Source organism: Carya illinoinensis, chromosome 3 (assembly GCF_018687715.1).
Source record: "Carya illinoinensis cultivar Pawnee chromosome 3, C.illinoinensisPawnee_v1, whole genome shotgun sequence".
Lineage (NCBI taxonomy): Eukaryota > Viridiplantae > Streptophyta > Magnoliopsida > Fagales > Juglandaceae > Carya > Carya illinoinensis.
This window is the reverse complement of record NC_056754.1, coordinates 18976589-18995308: the sequence shown is the minus strand read 5'-3', so window position 1 is coordinate 18995308 and position 18720 is coordinate 18976589. Positions and strand designations below refer to the sequence as shown.

Genomic DNA, 18720 nt, shown 5'->3' with positions numbered 1-18720 from the left:
CTCATGATGCTACACAGTTGGACAAGGCCAACACGTATTTTGGTAAGAACTGTGTTGTAGTTGGTAATGGTGCCTCTCTTCCAATTTCTCACACTGGTACATTCTCTTCGACATCCTCTCTTCATTTAAAAGATGTTTTAGTTGTGCCTGGCCTCACTAAAAATCTTATATCCATTAGTAAACTCACATCTGATTTTCCCTTCTCTATTACCTTTACTAATGATCGCTTCATTGTGCAGACTTGCGACACAAGAAGGGTGCTGGCAACAGGTCGACGTGAAAATGGATTCTATGTGCTTGAACGTGGCTATCAATCTTTTCTTTCTGTTTTTCCTAATAATTGTCCGCAGGCATCTTTTGATGAATGGCATGCTCGTTGAGGTCATGTTTTTCATAATATTATTTTTTTTTTGAATAAAAAATCGTCAACTATGTGTTACTTCTTTACTTCCAAATCCTATTGTGTGCTCTAGTTGTCAATTTGTTAAAAGTAAAAGACTTCGTTTCTCTCTGAATACAAATCGTGCTTCGCATGTCTTGGATCTTGTTCATTGTGATTTGTGGGGACTGTCACCTATCCCTTCAAATCTTGGATTTCGATATTATGTTATATTTATTGACAATTATTCCAGGTTTACTTGACTCTATCCTTTGAAACATAAATCTGACTTCTTTTGTATTTTTCTACAATTTTAGAAATTTGTTGAAAATCAATTTTTCACTAAAATCAAGATTTCCCAAAGTGATGGAAGAACTGAATTCACTAATCATCAATTTCGAAATCACTTAATTTCCTCGGGCATCCGTCATCAAATGTCGTGTCCATACACTCCATCTCAAAATGGTTGTGCCGAATGTAAACATAGATATATCATCAAAACAGGTCTTGCTATGCTTTTTCACTCTCATGTCCCTCTTAAATTTTGGATTGACGCGTTCAGCACTGCCACTTTCATTATTAACCGCTTGCCCACACCTCTTCTTGATAGTCGCTCTCTTTTTGAGGTTTTGTTCGGTAAGCCTCATTCTTACTCTAATTTTCATCCATTTGGTTGTCTTGTTTTTCCCTATTTACATGATTATGCCCCTCACAAATTAGCTCCCCATAGCCTTCTTGTGTTTTTCTTGGCTATAGTATGTCTCATCATGGTTTTCGTTGTCTTGATCGTCTTATGAATAAAGTATTTATTGCCCGGCATGCTGTCTTTGATGACCATGGCTACTCGTACAAAAATAATAATTGCTCTGGGCCTTTACCTCCTACCTCAATTTCTACTTTTCTAGAGCCCACTGAACCCTCCTCCTCACACCCAATCACATTAGGGGCCTCTTTACCTTCTCAGCCCAATCCTTTCCCAGATTTGTGTGGCCCATGTTTAACTGATCCATCTTGTAGTTCTGTGCCACCTTCAATTTTGTACGAATATGCTGTTGATGAGCCAAGATCCCCTTTGGTACCCGTCTCTCCAGCTCCAACTCCGTCTCCCGCTCTGACTCCAGCACCTAAGGCTGTTCATCAAACCGACCCGACTCGAAATCGAACAATACCGACCCAACCCGAATGCAAGACAATTCCGATTAACCGCTTTTGTTGCTTACCCGTACAGAAAAGCTTTTCAGAAAACAGGTATTTCAACTCGACCCGAACTACTTATTTTCCCTTTAAATAATAATAATAATAATATTATAGTGTCCTTTCACAGACCGAGTTTTCCTTCTTCTCTCTCTCTCTCTCTCTCTCTCTCTCTCTCTCAACCCCACCTCATCCTTCCGTTCACAAATCTCTCTCTCTTAATCGATGGAATCATCTAGAGAAGCACCAAAGCACATTATCGTATTCGTCTACGTCTTCATACTCGGGCCCTAGAACTCTAATAAAGTCTAAACCCAGTGACCTACAACTTCCTCGACTTCATCGATGGAATCACTTGGGGGCAGCACCGAAGCAGCATCTTGGGTTTTTAGGGATTTTATTTTTCATTTGCGTTGGACGCATCTAGGGGACTTGCTTTTAGTTTTCCTTTCTGCGGACAGGAGTTTTTTTCTTCGTTTTATAGCTTAGTTTTATTTTTCGGTTTCATTTTCTTCTGCGCAGCTTCTTCTTCGTTTTTATTTCTTGGGTTTTTACTTTTTGGTTTCTTCGGACAGGAGTTTCTTCTTCGTTTCTGCTGGGTTTTATTTTTGATTTTTGGAGCATCTTTATTCATTTCCTTTAACATTTTTCTTCTTTTTTTATTATTTTATTATTTATTATTTTTATTTTAATCTCTGGGGCTACAGCTTCGTCTGCTGGAATTCTCTGATATGAGGAAAACCTCATATCCTAAGTCCCAAAGGTACGAGTGTTCGGAAAGTTAAATGGCAGAGGTGCTTCTGCCTTTTTCTTCTTAATTATAAGGGATTTTTTTTTTTGTCAACTTTTATTTATATATTTATTTTGGGTACCTTCGTTTGCTTTGAAAATGGTGGTAGGTTCAGTGTTTATCTTCTTTTGGGATTAAACAAAATTGGCTTGTCTTATCATGCTTGGAAAGTTGCAATTCCAACTTTGTTTTCTAGTGCCTCGACATTAAATCTTAATTTTTTTTGGGTTTTTAACTTCTTGATTGAAGCAATCACATCTCTCTCTCTCTCTCTCTCTCTCTCTCTCTCTCGTGTATGGCTGAACAACATTGAAGTTTGAGGAAGGTTCTTGTTTCAGTGATCTTAACTGAAAGCTTTTTCAGTGGCAATGGCGGAAGTGAGAGGATCGAACTTCTTGCCGGAAGAGCTGGCAAGGCTAGTAGACGACATAGTCATGCTCATTATGGTTGGGTATGGGGTAATTACCCGATTCCAAACCGTTTTTAATGAAAGTGTATCGAAAGCAGAATGTAGCAACCGATTTTGTTTCGGGCTGGTTAATTACGGTCGGGTCGGGTCGAAAAAATGGGTAAATCTGGAATTGCGGCTTAAATGTACAGTCCTACCAGCACCAGTCCTTGGCACTCACTTGATGCAAACACGGGCCAAATCTGGGATTTTCAGGCCTTCTACTCGGGCCCTTCATACATGCACAGCTCCAAATTCCAAACTCATTCAATCTTTACTAACTATGTGCAAGCCCAAAGGGTTCAAGACTGCTGCCAAGCATCCCGGATGGATTGTTGCCATGGATGAGGAGCTTCAAGCTTTGCATCACAATCACACTTGGGATTTAGTGCCCCGACCTCCAAATACAAATACTGTGGGATCTAAATGAGTCTTTCGCATCAAGTATCTTGCCAATGGTTCCTTTGATCGTCTTAAGGCTCGTCTTGTTGCTAAAGGCTACACCCAGCAACCAGGCCTTGATTTCTAGGGCTGAGCACCGACGAATCGGAGTCGGTATTGGAGCCATCCGACTCCGACTCCGATTTTATCGGAGGCCGAATCCGGCCTCCGACTCCGCCTCCAAAGGTGTTAGACTCCGCTTCGACTCCGCCTCAGACTTGTCGGAGCGGAGTCGGAACGGAGTTGGAGTTGGGCGACGGCGTTGATGGCGTCGGACTTGGCTGGCTGCGATGGCACCGTGCGATGACTGATGACCCAGGTCTGCGATGGCACTGGCGTCGGACTTGGCACCGTGCGATGACTTGGTTTGCCGATTTGGGAAGTTGGGAACTGGGTATGGGACTGGCCGACTAGAAGTGGGGAGTGGGAACTCGGGACGTCGGCCTGTTGCGTACGGTTCAAATGCGAGGTGATTCAGGGTTCCCGATTCTGATTTCTGAAGAGTGAGAGAGAGAATCGATTCGGCGCAGGGGGAGGGGAGGGAGGAAGGGAAGAAGGCTTCGGTGAAGGTTGAGATGACTCAGATGAGAGGAAACGGCACCGAGGAAGAAAAGTGATTCAGTGAAGGCGAGGGAGAAAAGTGATTCAGTGAAGGCGAGGGGAAGGGAATCGAGGGGGGAGGGTGAAAACCCTAATGGGTTGCATAGAAACGGCACCGTTTGGGGTTAAAAACGGCGCCGTTTGTGGGGGTGGGGGGAAGTGAAAACCCATTAGGGTTGCACAGAAACGGCGCCGTTTGGGATTATTTTAACCCCAAACGACGCCGCTTGTTGTTGGGGGGGAGGGGGTAGGGGAAGTGAAAACCCATTTATAATAAAAACATATTAATAAGTTAGTAAAAATAAATTAATAAGTTAGTAAAACTATATTTAATAAGTTAGTAAAAATATATTTAAGTAAGTAAAAATATATTTAAGTTAGTAAAAATATATACTATTATATATATTATATATTAGTAATACACTAATACTAATACTAATACTATTAGTCTATTAATATATAATTAGTAATACTTATTAATTTATATACTATAGTCTAATAACTAGATAGTCATCATAGTGGGGGGGGGGGGGGGGGAATAAGTTAGTAAAAATAAATTAATAAGTTAGTAAAACTATATTTAACAAGTTAGTAAAAATATATTTAAGTAAGTAAAAATATATTTAAGTTAGTAAAAATATATACTATTATATATATTATATATTAGTAATACACTAATACTAATACTAATACTATTAGTCTATTAATATATAGTAAATTAGTAATATTTAGTAATTTATATACTATAGTCTAATAACTAGATAGTCATCATAGTCTAGATGTAATAACTAGTAACTAATAATATCTAATAACACTAGTTAGACTAGTACTAATAGATAATAACTTAAAGATACTAATTTAATATACATATAACTAATATTAATATTTATTAATTTATTTACTATAGTCTAATAACTAGATAGTCTAGATGTAATAACTAGTAACTAATAATATGTCTATAACACTAGTTACACTAGTTACACTATTACTAATAGATAATAACTTAGAAGATATTAATTTAATATATATTAACTAATAGTATACTATTATATATATATATATATTATATATTAGTAATACACTAATACTAATACTATTAGTCTATTAATATATAGTAATATTTATTAACTTATTTGCTATAGTCTAATAACTTATAACTAGATAGTCTAGATGTAATAACTAGTAACTAATAATATGTGATAACACTACACTAGTACTAAATTACTAATAGATAATAACTTAAAGATATTAATTTAATATATACAACTAATAGTATACTATTATATATATTAGTAATTTACTATATACTAATAGTCTAATACTATTAGTCTATTAGTATATAGTAAATTAGTAATATTTATTAACTTATTTACTATAAGTTTATAACTAATAACTAGTGCTAATTGCTAGTATATTATTGGATTTAACTAATGATGTTACTATATTTATATTTATATGATTACTATATAGAAAAACACATATATTTTTTATAAAATATGTACACTAGCGGAGCGGAGTCGGATGCGGAGTCGGAGTCGGAATAGGAAGTCGGAGTCGGAGTCGGAGTTGGAGTCGGAGTCGGAGGATCGGAGTCGGATCGGAGCGGAGTCGGAGTTGGATCCGCCTGGACTCCGACTCCGACTCCGACTTTTCATGGGAAAAAAACTCCGACTCCGACTCCGACTTGTCGGAGTCGGAGCGGAGTCGGAGTCGGAGTTGGATTTTCGGATTTCTGCTCAGCCCTATTGATTTCAATGATACTTTCAGCCCAGTTGTCAAAGCCTCCACTGTTCGAGTTGTTCTTTCCTTGGCGGTCTCTAATCACTGGCCACTTTGTCAACTTGATGTGAAAAATGCTTTCTTGAATGACATTCTTTAGGAGGAAATTTATAAGGAGCAGCCGCTGGGTTATGTTGATTTGAGATATCACTCTCATGTCTGCAGGTTACATAGAGGTTTATATGGGCTCAAACAAGCTCCACGGGCCTGGTTTCATCGGTTTAGTGCTTTTTTGTTTGCTACTGGGTTTTCTTGCAGTCGGATTGACTCATCTTTGTTTGTGCTTTCCAAAGGTGCTGACCTAATCTATCTACTATTATATGTTGATGATATTGTCGTAACCAGCAACAATTCAGTTCTTCTTAATGCTTTTATTAGCAAATTATCCAAGGAGTTTGCCACCAAGGATATGGGCTCATTAATTTATTTTTTGGGCCTCGAAGAACATCGGACTTCCTCTGGCCTGTTTATTAGTCAAGCTAAATATGCTCATGAAATTTTGCAGCGTGCCAAACTCGTTGATAGTAAGCCCATGAGCACTCCCATGGTCGTTGCACATCACTTGTCTACTGATGGTCCTGACTTTGATGATCCCTCACTCTACCAGTCCCTTGTTGGTTCTCTTCAATATCTCACTATCACTCGGTTGGACCTTGCTCATGCTGTCTCTGCTGTGAGTCAATATATGCATAAACCTTCCCTTTGCCACTTTCAGGCTGTTAAACAAATCCTACGCTACATCAAGGGCACCTTGCGGTATGGCCTCTCTTTCACTCCATCTTCTTCTTGCAATATTCTCGCTTACTCAGATGCTGATTGGGCCGGCCGTCCTGATACACAACGGTCTATCTCTGGCTATGCTATTTACCTTGGTGATAACCTTGTCTCTTGGCATTCCAAAAACAACCGACTGTGTCTCATTCAAGCTATGAATCCGAATACCGAGCGCTTGCCAGCACTGCTGTCGAAGTCAAGTGGCTTGGTCATCTTCTTCGTGATCTCAAGGTGACATATTTATCTTCTCTAATTCTACTTTGTGATAATTAAAGCTCCATATTTCTTGCCGCAAATCCAATCTCTCACAATCGCTCAAAGCATATCGAGCTCGGTTATCATTTTGTGTGCGAATTGGTGGCTTTCGGAGAACTTCGACTTCAATATGTCCCTACCAATCTCCAGCTTGCCGACATATTTACCAAGAGTCTTGGTCGTCCTGCATTTATATTCTTTCATCCCAAGCTTCGTGTTTGGGACTCTCAAACACTAGACTTGCGGGGGGGTATTACGGTTACATATCAAGATCAAGATCAAGATCAAGCTCAAGATAAAGACTTACTTCCAGATCAAGATAGAATTCCTTCTTTATAGGCAACAAATGTAATTTGTATTTGATTTGAACTTAGCAACATATACGTTTAAACACCTTTATAAATACAAATATAAACCATCCAAAACGATTAAGGTGGTTTTTACAAAACCTTTACATTGTGATTCCTCTACATCAACCAAGCTTTGTGGGTTCTCCACGAGTCAAATATCTACTAGCTAGACCCCTCATGATGGACTCCCAGCAGATAATGGTGCAACTATATTAATTACACCTAAATGCATGGAGAGTACCAATCTCACTTGTCTCTCTCTTTCCTTTTTAGAGTGTAACCGGTCTAGTTTAGTTTTAGATAAAATTTAAGATCGAATCGATATGTATCGATTTTGCATTTTTAAAAACCGATTACGTACAGGTTATCCCCCTAAACCGGTACGTTCGGTTTTATCGGTTCCGATCTGATTTTTCAGTTTTAATATATCAAGTATATTAGTATTACTAATATATTTATCAAAAAAATTATACTGAGAATTTATTAGGCAGTAAAATGTATTTAATATATATAGTTTATACTTAAAACATATGATTAAATAAATATTCATATTTAAGATTAAAATGTTATGTTATAAATTATAATATATTATTTCATACATAATTATATATAAAATATATTATATATAATATAAAATATATTATATATTATATATAATATTAAAAGTAATAAAAAATATATATAATAGGTGAACCGGTCCGGTCCGGTGTTGGAAAACTTAAAACCGATTCCAGACCACCGGTTTTTAAAATAAAGAAATCGATTCCGAACTGAACCGGTCAAAAACCGAACCGAACCAACTGGTCTAGGCCCATTGGTTTTCTAGTTTTTCAGTTTTTTTTACACCCCTATGCCTTGTCCACTTTGCCCATTACAAAACCGATTTGAAAAGTACTAAAACATATCACTTACATGAAAACTTCAATTGTGACATCTGCATTAATGTCAATTAAATTATAAATTAAATTATAAAGTCCAAATCAACCAGTTATGCAATGTCAATTATAAGGGTTATATTATTTATTTATAAAGCCCTACCAATTAAGTATACAATGTCAATTAAATTATTTGCAATGCAATTTATTATCGGCATCCAAATAAAAAGCTTATGTGCAATAAGTTCATAAACTCTCAGCTTGTCTCTTTCATCGATGTCTCTTCAAATACATATGTGGCAGGATCTTTTCATCGGAGGCACTGGTACCGCATCAGAGGCCATTCTATGGACGATAGCTGAGCTCATCAACCATCCAAATGCATTCAACAAGCTCAGAGAAGAGATAAAATCGATTTTTGGCAATAATAGATTGGTTGAGGAATCGGATATCTCAAATCTCCCATGCTTACAAGCAGTTGTCAAAGAAGGGCTAAGACTAAACCCACATTTTCTTTACCTTCTTTATAATGAGGGATCCAAATATATGGGAAAACCCAGATGAGTTCTAGTCAGAGAGATTCTTAGTTTCCTCATATAAAGAAGGTAAAGAAAATGTGGAAGAAACTTTTCAGTTTCTTCCTTTGGGTCGGGAGGAGAGCATGCCCTGGCTCAAAGTTGGGGTTGGTTATGCTATAGAGGACAACTGTAGTCATGGTTCAATGCTTTGATTGGAAGTTTGGTGGAGATGGAGAGGCTAAGGTCAATATGAAAGTTGAAAAAGGTGCTTTCCTACACATGGCCCATCCACTTGTATGCCTTCCTGTTGTTCACTTCAATCCATTTGCTTCTTATTCATTCGACATTATTCACTACTATTAGCAATACCACTGCAGCAGATCAAGACTCAAATGATAGCTCCCCTAAATTGCCTCATACCAGAATAGTCTAGAATTCTTTTTGTTTCTATACATGTCCCTTTCCTATTGCATTTATGAATTCTGTTATATAACAAGAATATTCCTTCCTTTGGTGTATATATACCACCCCTATACAGAATACAACATCAATGAGAATTATGAGATTGTTTTTCACATTTGCTCTTTCAAGATTATTCCATCATGGTATCAAAAGCTAGTTAGGACACACGTCCAAGATTTCTTGGTCAGGACTCATGTCCAAGTTTTGTCATGGTTGAAACTCCTCAGCCTCCGCCCTCTCTCACCCAGTCCTCCAGTTTTTCTCTCCCATCCTCCACTCATTTGTTAATAGTTAAATTGAACCATCACAACTATCTTCTGTGGAAGGCTAAAATCATGCCTTACCTCATATGACAAAATTTATATGGATACGATGGTACCATTAATGCTCCCCCCCCCCCCCCCCCCTTGTTTGCTGAAAGTTATACAAAACCCAACTCAGCATACTTAGCCTAGAAACAACAAGATCAAGCCATAATGAGCATTCTCATTTCCTCTCTATTTGAAAATCTCATTGCTCACATTCTCGATGCAGCCGTGTCCTGTGAAATTTGGACTATTCTAAACAAACTCTTTGTTGCCAAATCACAAGTTAGTGTTATGTAGATTTAATTTCAACTATCCACACTTAAGAAGGGCTCAGATTCCATCACAGACTACTATCAACGAGCTAAACTTCTTCATGATACTTTAGTTGCTGCTGGTAAAACTTTATCCTCTACTGAGTTTATCACATTTCTTTTGGCTGGTGTAGGCACATATTATGACTCGATGGTTAAGTCGATTACTACACGAGTGGATCCTCTCAGCCCATCGCAAGTTTATAGTCATCTCCTCACACATGAGTCTCGATTATCTCATCAACACATTGGACTCACTGCCTCGACAGAGTTGTATGCAAATTCCACTTCCAAGCAGCCTCATAATATCACTAACCAAGGACGTGGTTCTTTTCATGGCAAAGGGCGTTACAGAGGGTGTGGACGAGGTCGTAATGGTGATCGATTTCCTTCCTTTTACTTTTCTCCCAACTGTCCCACATGCCAAGTATGTCTTAAACTAGGCCACACTGCCCTTACCTGTTACAACTGTTTTGAATAAAGTTATCAATCTCCTTCCCCACCATCTTTATCTGCTCACTTTACCTTTGCCCCTACCCATGCTCAAGACTCAAACTCCTCGGTTGATCATCATGGGTACCTTGACTCTGTTGCTACACATCACTTCACTCATGATTTTTCTAATATTTCTCTCAATCCCTCAGAATGTACAAGTGATGAATGAGTTCGTGTAGGAGACTGCAATTCACTTCCCATCCATCACGTTGGCAACTCCACTCTACCCTCTACCTTTAGCAATCTTCTTCTCGCTAAACTTTATCATGTTCTATCTATTTCTAAAAATTTAGTTTCTATCAAAAAATTTTGTAATGATAATCTTGTATTTTTTGAATTTCATTCTTCCTTTTTCTGTGTGAAGGATTTTTGCACCAAGAAAATTCTGCTCCAAAGACCTACTAAGAATGTGATGTACGTTTTTCCACTAGCTCCTTTCTCTCCTCAAGCATATGCTGGTGAACATGTATCTCCTTTTCAATGGCATATTTGGTTAGGTCATCCCTCTATGCAGCTTGTTCACAAAGTTATTTCCCAAGTTTCTCTTCCTGTCAAGTCTTCTTCCACGCCTGGCTTATGTTCCTCCTATTGCAATGCTAAACTTCATCAACTCCCTTATGGTCGGTCCACATCTAGATCGACTACTCCTCTTCAACTCTTGTTTTTAGATGTTTAGGGCCCTGCACTTGTTCTGTCTCGTGGTGGTTTTAGATACTATCTGTCGTTTGCAGATGATTATAGTAGGTTTACTTGGATTTTTCCTTTTAAATGTAAATATGATGTAGTTACTATCTTTTTATCTTTTAAACGTCTTGTAGAAACTCTTTTGAATATAAAAATCCATGCATTACAATCTAATTGGGGTGGAGAATTTAGATTTCTTAATTCTAGTTTACATTCTTTTGGTATTTCCCATCTTCTTTCTTGTCCATATGCCCATTCTCAAAATGGCTCAGTGAAAAGAAAACATCGGCACATTGTAGAAACTGGACTTGCTCTCCTTCCTCATTTATCTACTCCTCAATATTACTAGTCCGATGCATTTACCATTGCTGTATTTCTAATTAATCGTCTCCCTACCACTGTTTTGCACAACAAGTCACCCTTTGAAGTTTTATTTCATCAACGCCCTGATTACACTTTTTTAAAGACATTCGGTTGCACATGTTGGCCAAACCTTCGACCTTATAATCAACACAAAATGAATTTTCAATCTTTTTCCTGTGTTTTTCTTGGTTACATTTCATATCATCATGGTTATTTGTGTTTTCATCTTGCTACTTCCAGAATGTACATCTCTAGGGATGTTTTATTAGATGAAACCAATTTTTCATTTTCATCCCCCTCACCCAACCATTGCTTTCTTCCCAACCCAACTCTACTACTATTATGTAACAAAATCTTAATCATCCATTTGTACCATCTGAAAGGCCTTCAACATTCACGAGGCCTTCTAGCCCTTCTTCTCAGCCCAGATCTCACTCACCTCCCCAAATTACTTCCCCATTTCCCTCACAATCCAATTCCTAGCCCACTCCAACCTCTAGCCCAATTTCAAATACACTTGAACCCAACTCTTCCATACTCGAACCCAGTCCTGAATCTGATTCACTCAACATTTCGTCTAGGGCATCGTCTTCTCCCAATTCATCTGAACCATCTCTCCCAACCCAGTCGTCTCCTACCTCTATTCACCCCATGCAAACCATAGCCAAATCCCAACTTCATTTTCCCAAAATACGAATAGACGACACCATCTCTTGGCCTCTATCCCACGCCTATGTCACTTCCATTGCTATTCCTGAAGAGCCTACCTCTGTCTCTGAGGCTTCAAAGTTTACCGAATGGAGACATGCCATGCAGTTGGAATTTGATGCTCTTCTCTCAAATAATACTTGGACCTTGGTCCCTCCTGCATCTAACTAGAATCTTGTAGGTAGTCGATAGATGTTCAAGACCATGCATCTCTCGGATGGGTCCATTGAACGTAGGAAAGCATGATTGGTAGCCAAGGGCTACAATCAAACTGAAGGGCTTGATTATTCATAAATATTCAGTCCTATGGTAAAGCCTACATCTATCAAGTTAGTTCTTTCTATTGAAATCTCTCCTGGTTGGTCGATTCACCAATTAGATGTGCAAAATGCATTTTTGCACGGCACCTCGAATGAACACGTGTTTATGGCGCAGCCACCGGGGTTTGTTCACCCATAATTTTCCTAGTATGTTTGCAAGCTCAACCAAGCTCTATATGGCCTCAAATAGGCTCCTAATGCATGGTATGCATGTCTCAATAATTGACTCTTAGAATTGTGGTTTGTTGTGTTCAAGTCTGATACATCATTGTTTATCTATTGCCACGAATCTGTTACTATCTATTTTTTAGTTTACGTTGATGATGTGGTACTTATTGGATCACACCCGAATATGTGATCCCGAATATCCTAACTCAGCTTATTAATGTTTTAAGTGTTGACTTTCCTCTCAAAGATTTGAGAGTATACTATTTTTTAGGTATTGAATGTCATCGTGATCCCACTGGTCTTGTGTTATCTCAACGTAAATATATTCTGGATTTACTAAAGAAGACCAATATGACTACTTGTAAACCCATAAGTAGTCTGATGCCACCCTTTGCAAAATTGTCTGCTTTTGACTCAACTTTAGTGGAAGATTTGTCGTTATATAAAAGTGTGGTAGGTAGTTTGCAGTATTTGCTGTTTACTAGGCCGATCTTGCTTTCTTTATCAATCAGGTATGTCAATTTATGCATGCACATTGTTTATCTCATTGGCAGGCTGCTTCACGCTACCTCAAACATACTCTAGATTATGGTTTGTTCATCAGACCCTCTCATTCTCCTCTCTTGGCTGCTTTTACCAATATTGACTTGGCAGGATGCCCAAATGACAGAAAATCAACTGGTAGCTATTGTGTCTTTTATGGCAAGAATTTGGTTTGTTGGAGCTTAAATAAACAATCTACAATAGCAAGATCCAGTACAAAGGCAGAATACAAGGCCTTAGCTCATGTTACATGTGAGCTGTTGTGGCTGCAATCTCTTATATCTGAGTTGGGCATTTTTCTTTCAAAACCTCATGTTCTTTAAAGTGATAACTTGGGGGTTACATATTTATCAGTAAATCTTGTGATGCATTTCCGCACCAAACATATTGATATTGATTATCATTTTGTAAGAGATCAGATTCATGCCCAAGCTCTTCAAGTCTATTTTCTTTCTAGCAAGAACTAGCATACAAATATTTTTACAAAATCTGTGTCCATTTCAAGATTATGCGCACTCTTCGTTTGAGCCTCACAGTTTTTCTAGGCATGCTTGGCTCATAGGGAGATATTAGCAATGCCAACACTACAGCAAATCAAGACTCAAAAAAACAACTCACCAAAATTGCCTCAGACCAGAATAGTCTAGAATTCTTTCTATTTCTCTACGTGTCACTTCGTATTGCATTTATGAATTCTGTTATAACAAGAATATTCTTTCCTTTGGTGTATATACACCACCCCTGTACGGAATACAACATCAATGAGAATTATAAGATTGTTTTTCACATTTGCTCCTATGAGATTATTCCATCAACTATGCTAGAATCGAATTATAAACTTTTCAAATTGTATGTGCTTCGGCCTCACAGTGCTCACACCCATTCACTGTTGAAAAAAAAGCACGTACGTAGACATGCGGGATATGCATGCATGCGTTTTTTATATTCTACGGTCTGTGCCATGTTATTATCCATTTCGACCATAATATAATACTGTACATTGAAGTTTTTTGTTGCGTACGCACCATTTGCATGCATACGATGCATGATCGATTATATGATCAATGTGATCATGATGGACATTTTCTTAATTAATTCCTAATTGTATTGGTAATATATATAGATTTCCTTTTACTCATTTATAAATTTGTGATCAGCACATATTCGAAGGACATTATACTCATGCCAGTTTTTTAAATTATGCTTATCGCATGTTTAATATATATACATATATATAATACAGCTAGATTTGTCGTGATTTTTCTAATAAATAGATTAGAGAAAACCTCGACCGATCCAAATTTGAGAGATACTGCATTATGATCATATGTTACATTCTAATCATGTGAAAATAGCTGATCGGAAACTCTTCCAACCTTAATCTTCAATCAGGTCCTGCATGCTTTGGGAGCAAGACTAGAGTGCTTGCGTGCATGTTCTATCGGAAGGCCTAGCTAGCTAGCCGTATCTAAAGGATCAAGAGTACCCTGTACGTACAATATAATTCTTACAATGCTAATATGGTCAGTACTGTACAATAGATGTCAGCACCTGCGCTATCACTTTTAAATTTGATAAAATATGGTAAATATATACTTAATTAGGAAATGAATGCTAGATGATAGATATTAAAATAAAAATAATAATATATATACACCATAATACTCTTATATTAATTTTATTCTATTACGTAAGATGCGACACATTTATCACTAATAAACGATAAAGAATCATAATAAATGTGTCACACTTATATAATGAAATAAAATAAAATTGTAGCTTATGTGGTGCATAAAATTTTAGGGGTGGGCAACGGGGCCCCGCACCCCGCTACCCCGCCCCCATTCGCCCCGCTCCCGCACGGCGGAGGCCCCTGCCCCGTATCTAGTCCCCTTAGCGGGGGCGGGGAGAGCCCAACCCCGCCCCGCCCTCACCTATATATATATATATATATATTATATATATATAAACATAAATATTTATATTTACAAAAACATAAATATATGTTTATATATATAAATATATATTTATATTTTACAAATTGTGTATATATAAATATATATATTATAATTTGTTAGACTTGTTCACAAATTATGCATTAGCAAATTTAAAAACTCTATAGTTTAAAAACTACTACACTACAACTTACACAAAATATGCATTAGTAAATTTAAAAATGACATAATTTTTAAATTATAGTCATATTTACAAAATTTAAATTTACAATTTAGATCTAAACATATATTTTTTATCACTTTTAGATCTAGAAATAATTTTTTAAAATAATAAAATATAGTTAATAGTTGAAGTGAAAATAAAGCGGGGCGGATTGGGTATCCGCCCTGCACCCCACCTAGCGGGGCGGGGTACCCCGCCCCGGGGATGCGGGGGCGGGTGGCGGGGAGGAAAACCCCACCCCCGCATGGTGCGGGGCGGGGTGCGGGGAGGGGACTACCCCGCACCGTATGGTGTGGGTAGCACCCCTATAAAATTTTACTTTAATATTGATATTCAACTTATAAACATTTTTACCATCCTTTTTAATGAGAAAAAATAAATGTGAGCCATGAGTTGTTTGCCTCCCAAAGTTGACAGCTTTCCTATGCCCAACCCACAAATTCTGATGTGGGTTCGGAAAATATCCAATCTAGACTGGTGAAAACAATATATAAAATATTTGATATTAATATATAGAGAAATTATACATGAAAACCTTACATCATATATTTTCACTTAATCATGAACATGTGATTTGTTATTTTTACTATTTTATTTTAATCATGTTTAAATATGTGTATGTTATAAATAAAAGTGTAAAAATAACATAATCACATATTAGTTAGGTGGAAATATGTGGTGTTAATATATATATATACACTATAAGAAAAATAGATTTTTGTGACTATTATTTTGCAACCAAAAGGACTATTTCCTACAAAAAGGGTAAAAAATAGTCCTTTTGATTGCAAAATAATTATGGTCACAAAAACCCATTTTTCTTTTAGTTTTAATATTTTTTAGAGCATTTCTTTAAAATATATAGAAACTTCATGAAACGGAATCATATGAGACTGAATCACGCACGTAAATCTTGCTGGTTTTAAGGATATTGCTATACATAAAATGTATTCATGTCATATCGAAAAATCAAACGATAGACCAGTTCTATAAGCAAGAGATCGATCCACTAGCCATCTAATTATTTAGAAAAAATCCAAAGACAAGCTGCCAACTAATTGAGTGCGTAAGAAATTAAAGAAGCAATATTGCTAAGCATGGTGCACAATGGATTTGAACTTTAAGACTTAAAATAACATAAAGATAGACACATAAAATAGGTCTAGCTCATAGCATTTTTTGAACATTTAATTATGTACAAAAAGTTTATCTGAATAACTATAAATATTGTAGAAGTCACTTCCTTTACAATCACTCTTCCACTCTAGACTCTAGAGTTTGGTTAAAAAAAAAAAAAACATTGAATAAATCAAAATCCGAGCTAGTGTATTATATGCTCTTCAAAGGTGTGTATTAATTTAGATTAATATAATATGATGATATTAATATATATCCACTAACACTTGGGCTTTAAGATATAAATAGTAGATCTAACGATTGATGTATTAATTCCAAGTTAACATTCTTTTTTCTAGTTTTCTCAATTCCCTTGTAGAATATATAGTTGCCCAACAATGGCAATATATATGGAAATTGGGAAAAGGTGCTTTCCTACACATGCATGAATGCCCCATCCACCCGATCGTATGCCTTCCGGTTGCTCACTTGGTCAACCTATTAATTTGCTTCTTAATTTGACGTACTCTTACACTAGTGTTTGGATCTAATAAACTTTTCAAATTGTATGTGCTTTGATCGGCTTAATTCACACCATTCACTGCTACCACTACAAGAAATCATATCTTTTCCAGTAATTCTAAACTCGTTGTCACAAAAGACTATTGCGACGATTTAATTTCTTTGAAAATAAGTTTTTCCAATGATTTAATAGGAGAATCAAATGTCTTTTTGCATCGTTTTTTTGAGTCATTGTGGAAAAAATAAAACGGCAAGAAAAGTACTTATTTGCGACAATTTTTGAAAATCGCTTTTGTAAACCAGAAGTGAAAAAATAATTACAACAAATATGCAGTGACATAGAAATCGGTGAGAATAGTCATATGCAGCAATATTGATAATCTATTGTGACGATTTTGATCGTTGGAAAATCCCACTTTCCTTGTAGTATACCTTAAAAACACATACGCAAGTGCTTGTAGACATTACGAGGGATCATCGCATGCATGTGTTTTTGCTATTCTACACTTTGTACCATGTTGTTACCCATTTCGACCATAATATTGTTATGATCCTAATTAGGTATAAAATTATATAGTATCTCTAATGAGTTATCCATATAAGGAATCCTATGTTTTGCAATTAAATCATCAAACAATTTCTATCAATATTTCATCTTGTATGAAAATTTGGAGGTCATGAGATTTCCTTGAAATAGCTAGTCATTCCCTTACTTTTCTCCTCCATATATTAAAAAATGAGTTCCAAAGCCTCTAATTACCGCAGGGCTTATACCAAAATATTGAAGGATTTTTTTTTTTTTTTTTTTTTTTTTTGCAAACCTAGTTATTCAGCTCGAAAGCTACATATATGGATGAATACAAATAGGTTTGGTGGATCATTTTGATGAGAGAACAAATGATCTGTCAATTTCCTTGTGTTTAAATAGAAAGTACATGATTAATGGTAGGAGACATCATTATATTTAAGGCCAAATATAACTTCCCAATGTGTTGGTAATTGCTGCAGACAACTTCCAAAAGCGCTTAACTATTTACTATGTCTAACAGTCCAAACAAGATACATAAATGCTTAAATTCGAACTTCAAAATTAAAAATAAATAACTGCCCACTGTAGATCCTGTCAAGCACACATACCATATGTGGCCACCTCAGTTGTCAGGTCAGGTCGCCACAGTTATCATGCCACATCATCGTATGTGCAATCTGCAATATTAATACCATATACATACATACGATGATATGATGATACGAATAATATCTAAAGCTAATAAAAAATAAACAGGGTAAAGTCTCTCAAATACTGTATTTTTTGACAAATTAACCGAGCACTTCTGATTTTGGTATATATGACATAATCAGAGGAAGTTCATCCATATTGATAATTATGATGTCATAAGAAACTTATATTCGATTTCTAAAATACCAAAGTTAGCCCCAATTACAATTTCGAGATTTTAATTAGTTCTAGAGGTGGTGGTGATGTCATTAATAATGAGTCCGGTAACGCAGCGAAGCCAACGCACATGCTTTTAGTTTTGCATAAAGCTTCTATGTTGTCCCCACTTGACCGCTCAAAGTGATTGCTAGTCAAATTTATTTATTTATTTTTACTTAATGATTAAGGAAGTAATTTTAAATATATTGATGAATTTTTTTATTTTTTAAAATATTTAAATCTATTAAAAAATATAAAATGAAAAATGAAAAAAAAAAAGTGACTTGAGTGGTGTGTGGCAGCAGAGTAGCTCTTTAGTTTTATCTGCTACCTCGTTAGAGGCATCATCATTGGGGTGGTGGCGCAGTTGGCTAGCGCGTAGGTCTCATAGCTTCTGAGTCATCCTGAGGTCGAGAGTTCGAGCCTCTCTCACCCCATTGCCTTTTTTATTTTCTGAGCAACATATTTGGGAATGACGGCACTAGTGAATGACAAGTCTGTACTGTTTGTGGAGTGAACTTCCCATTATTAACCTTGTTGATGGCATCAATCGGATTGATGTTTTATCTTAAATAATATGGAGTCATTTGAAAACATCTCGTGGAGTTCAGCTAAACGAAATAGGCCATAAAGGAATGCCTAGAAGAGTTCAAGAAGAAGAAGAAAGATTAACGTAGTTACACCCTGATGATCCATAAAAT

At 36.5% G+C, this 18720-nt stretch overlaps 1 protein-coding gene and 1 non-coding gene across 2 annotated transcripts; both read left to right on the top strand.

The window, feature by feature from the left end:
- The first annotated feature begins 3578 nt into the window (after window positions 1–3578).
- LOC122304581 (uncharacterized mitochondrial protein AtMg00810-like) lies at window positions 3579–6640 on the top strand. Its single transcript, XM_043116844.1, has 2 exons — window positions 3579–3721; window positions 5797–6640. The coding sequence occupies exons 1-2, from the start codon at window positions 3579–3581 to the stop codon at window positions 6638–6640; spliced, it is 987 nt and encodes a 328-aa protein (XP_042972778.1).
- An 11731-nt stretch (window positions 6641–18371) lies between these two features.
- Window positions 18372–18456, top strand: TRNAM-CAU. The gene is given in 2 exon segments: window positions 18372–18409; window positions 18421–18456. It is a non-coding gene; the product is annotated as a tRNA-Met (tRNA).
- The last annotated feature ends 264 nt before the right edge of the window (window positions 18457–18720 follow it).

Excerpts from the sequence above, each read along its gene's own strand:
- LOC122304581 (XM_043116844.1), top strand. The coding sequence starts at position 3,579 with ATGGCACTGGCGTCGGACTTGGCACCGTGCGATGACTTGGTTTGCCGA. Across the intron at positions 3,722-5,796 it reads GCGTACGGTTCAAATGCGAG|GTTACATAGAGGTTTATATG; the intron begins GTGATTCAGGGT and ends TCATGTCTGCAG.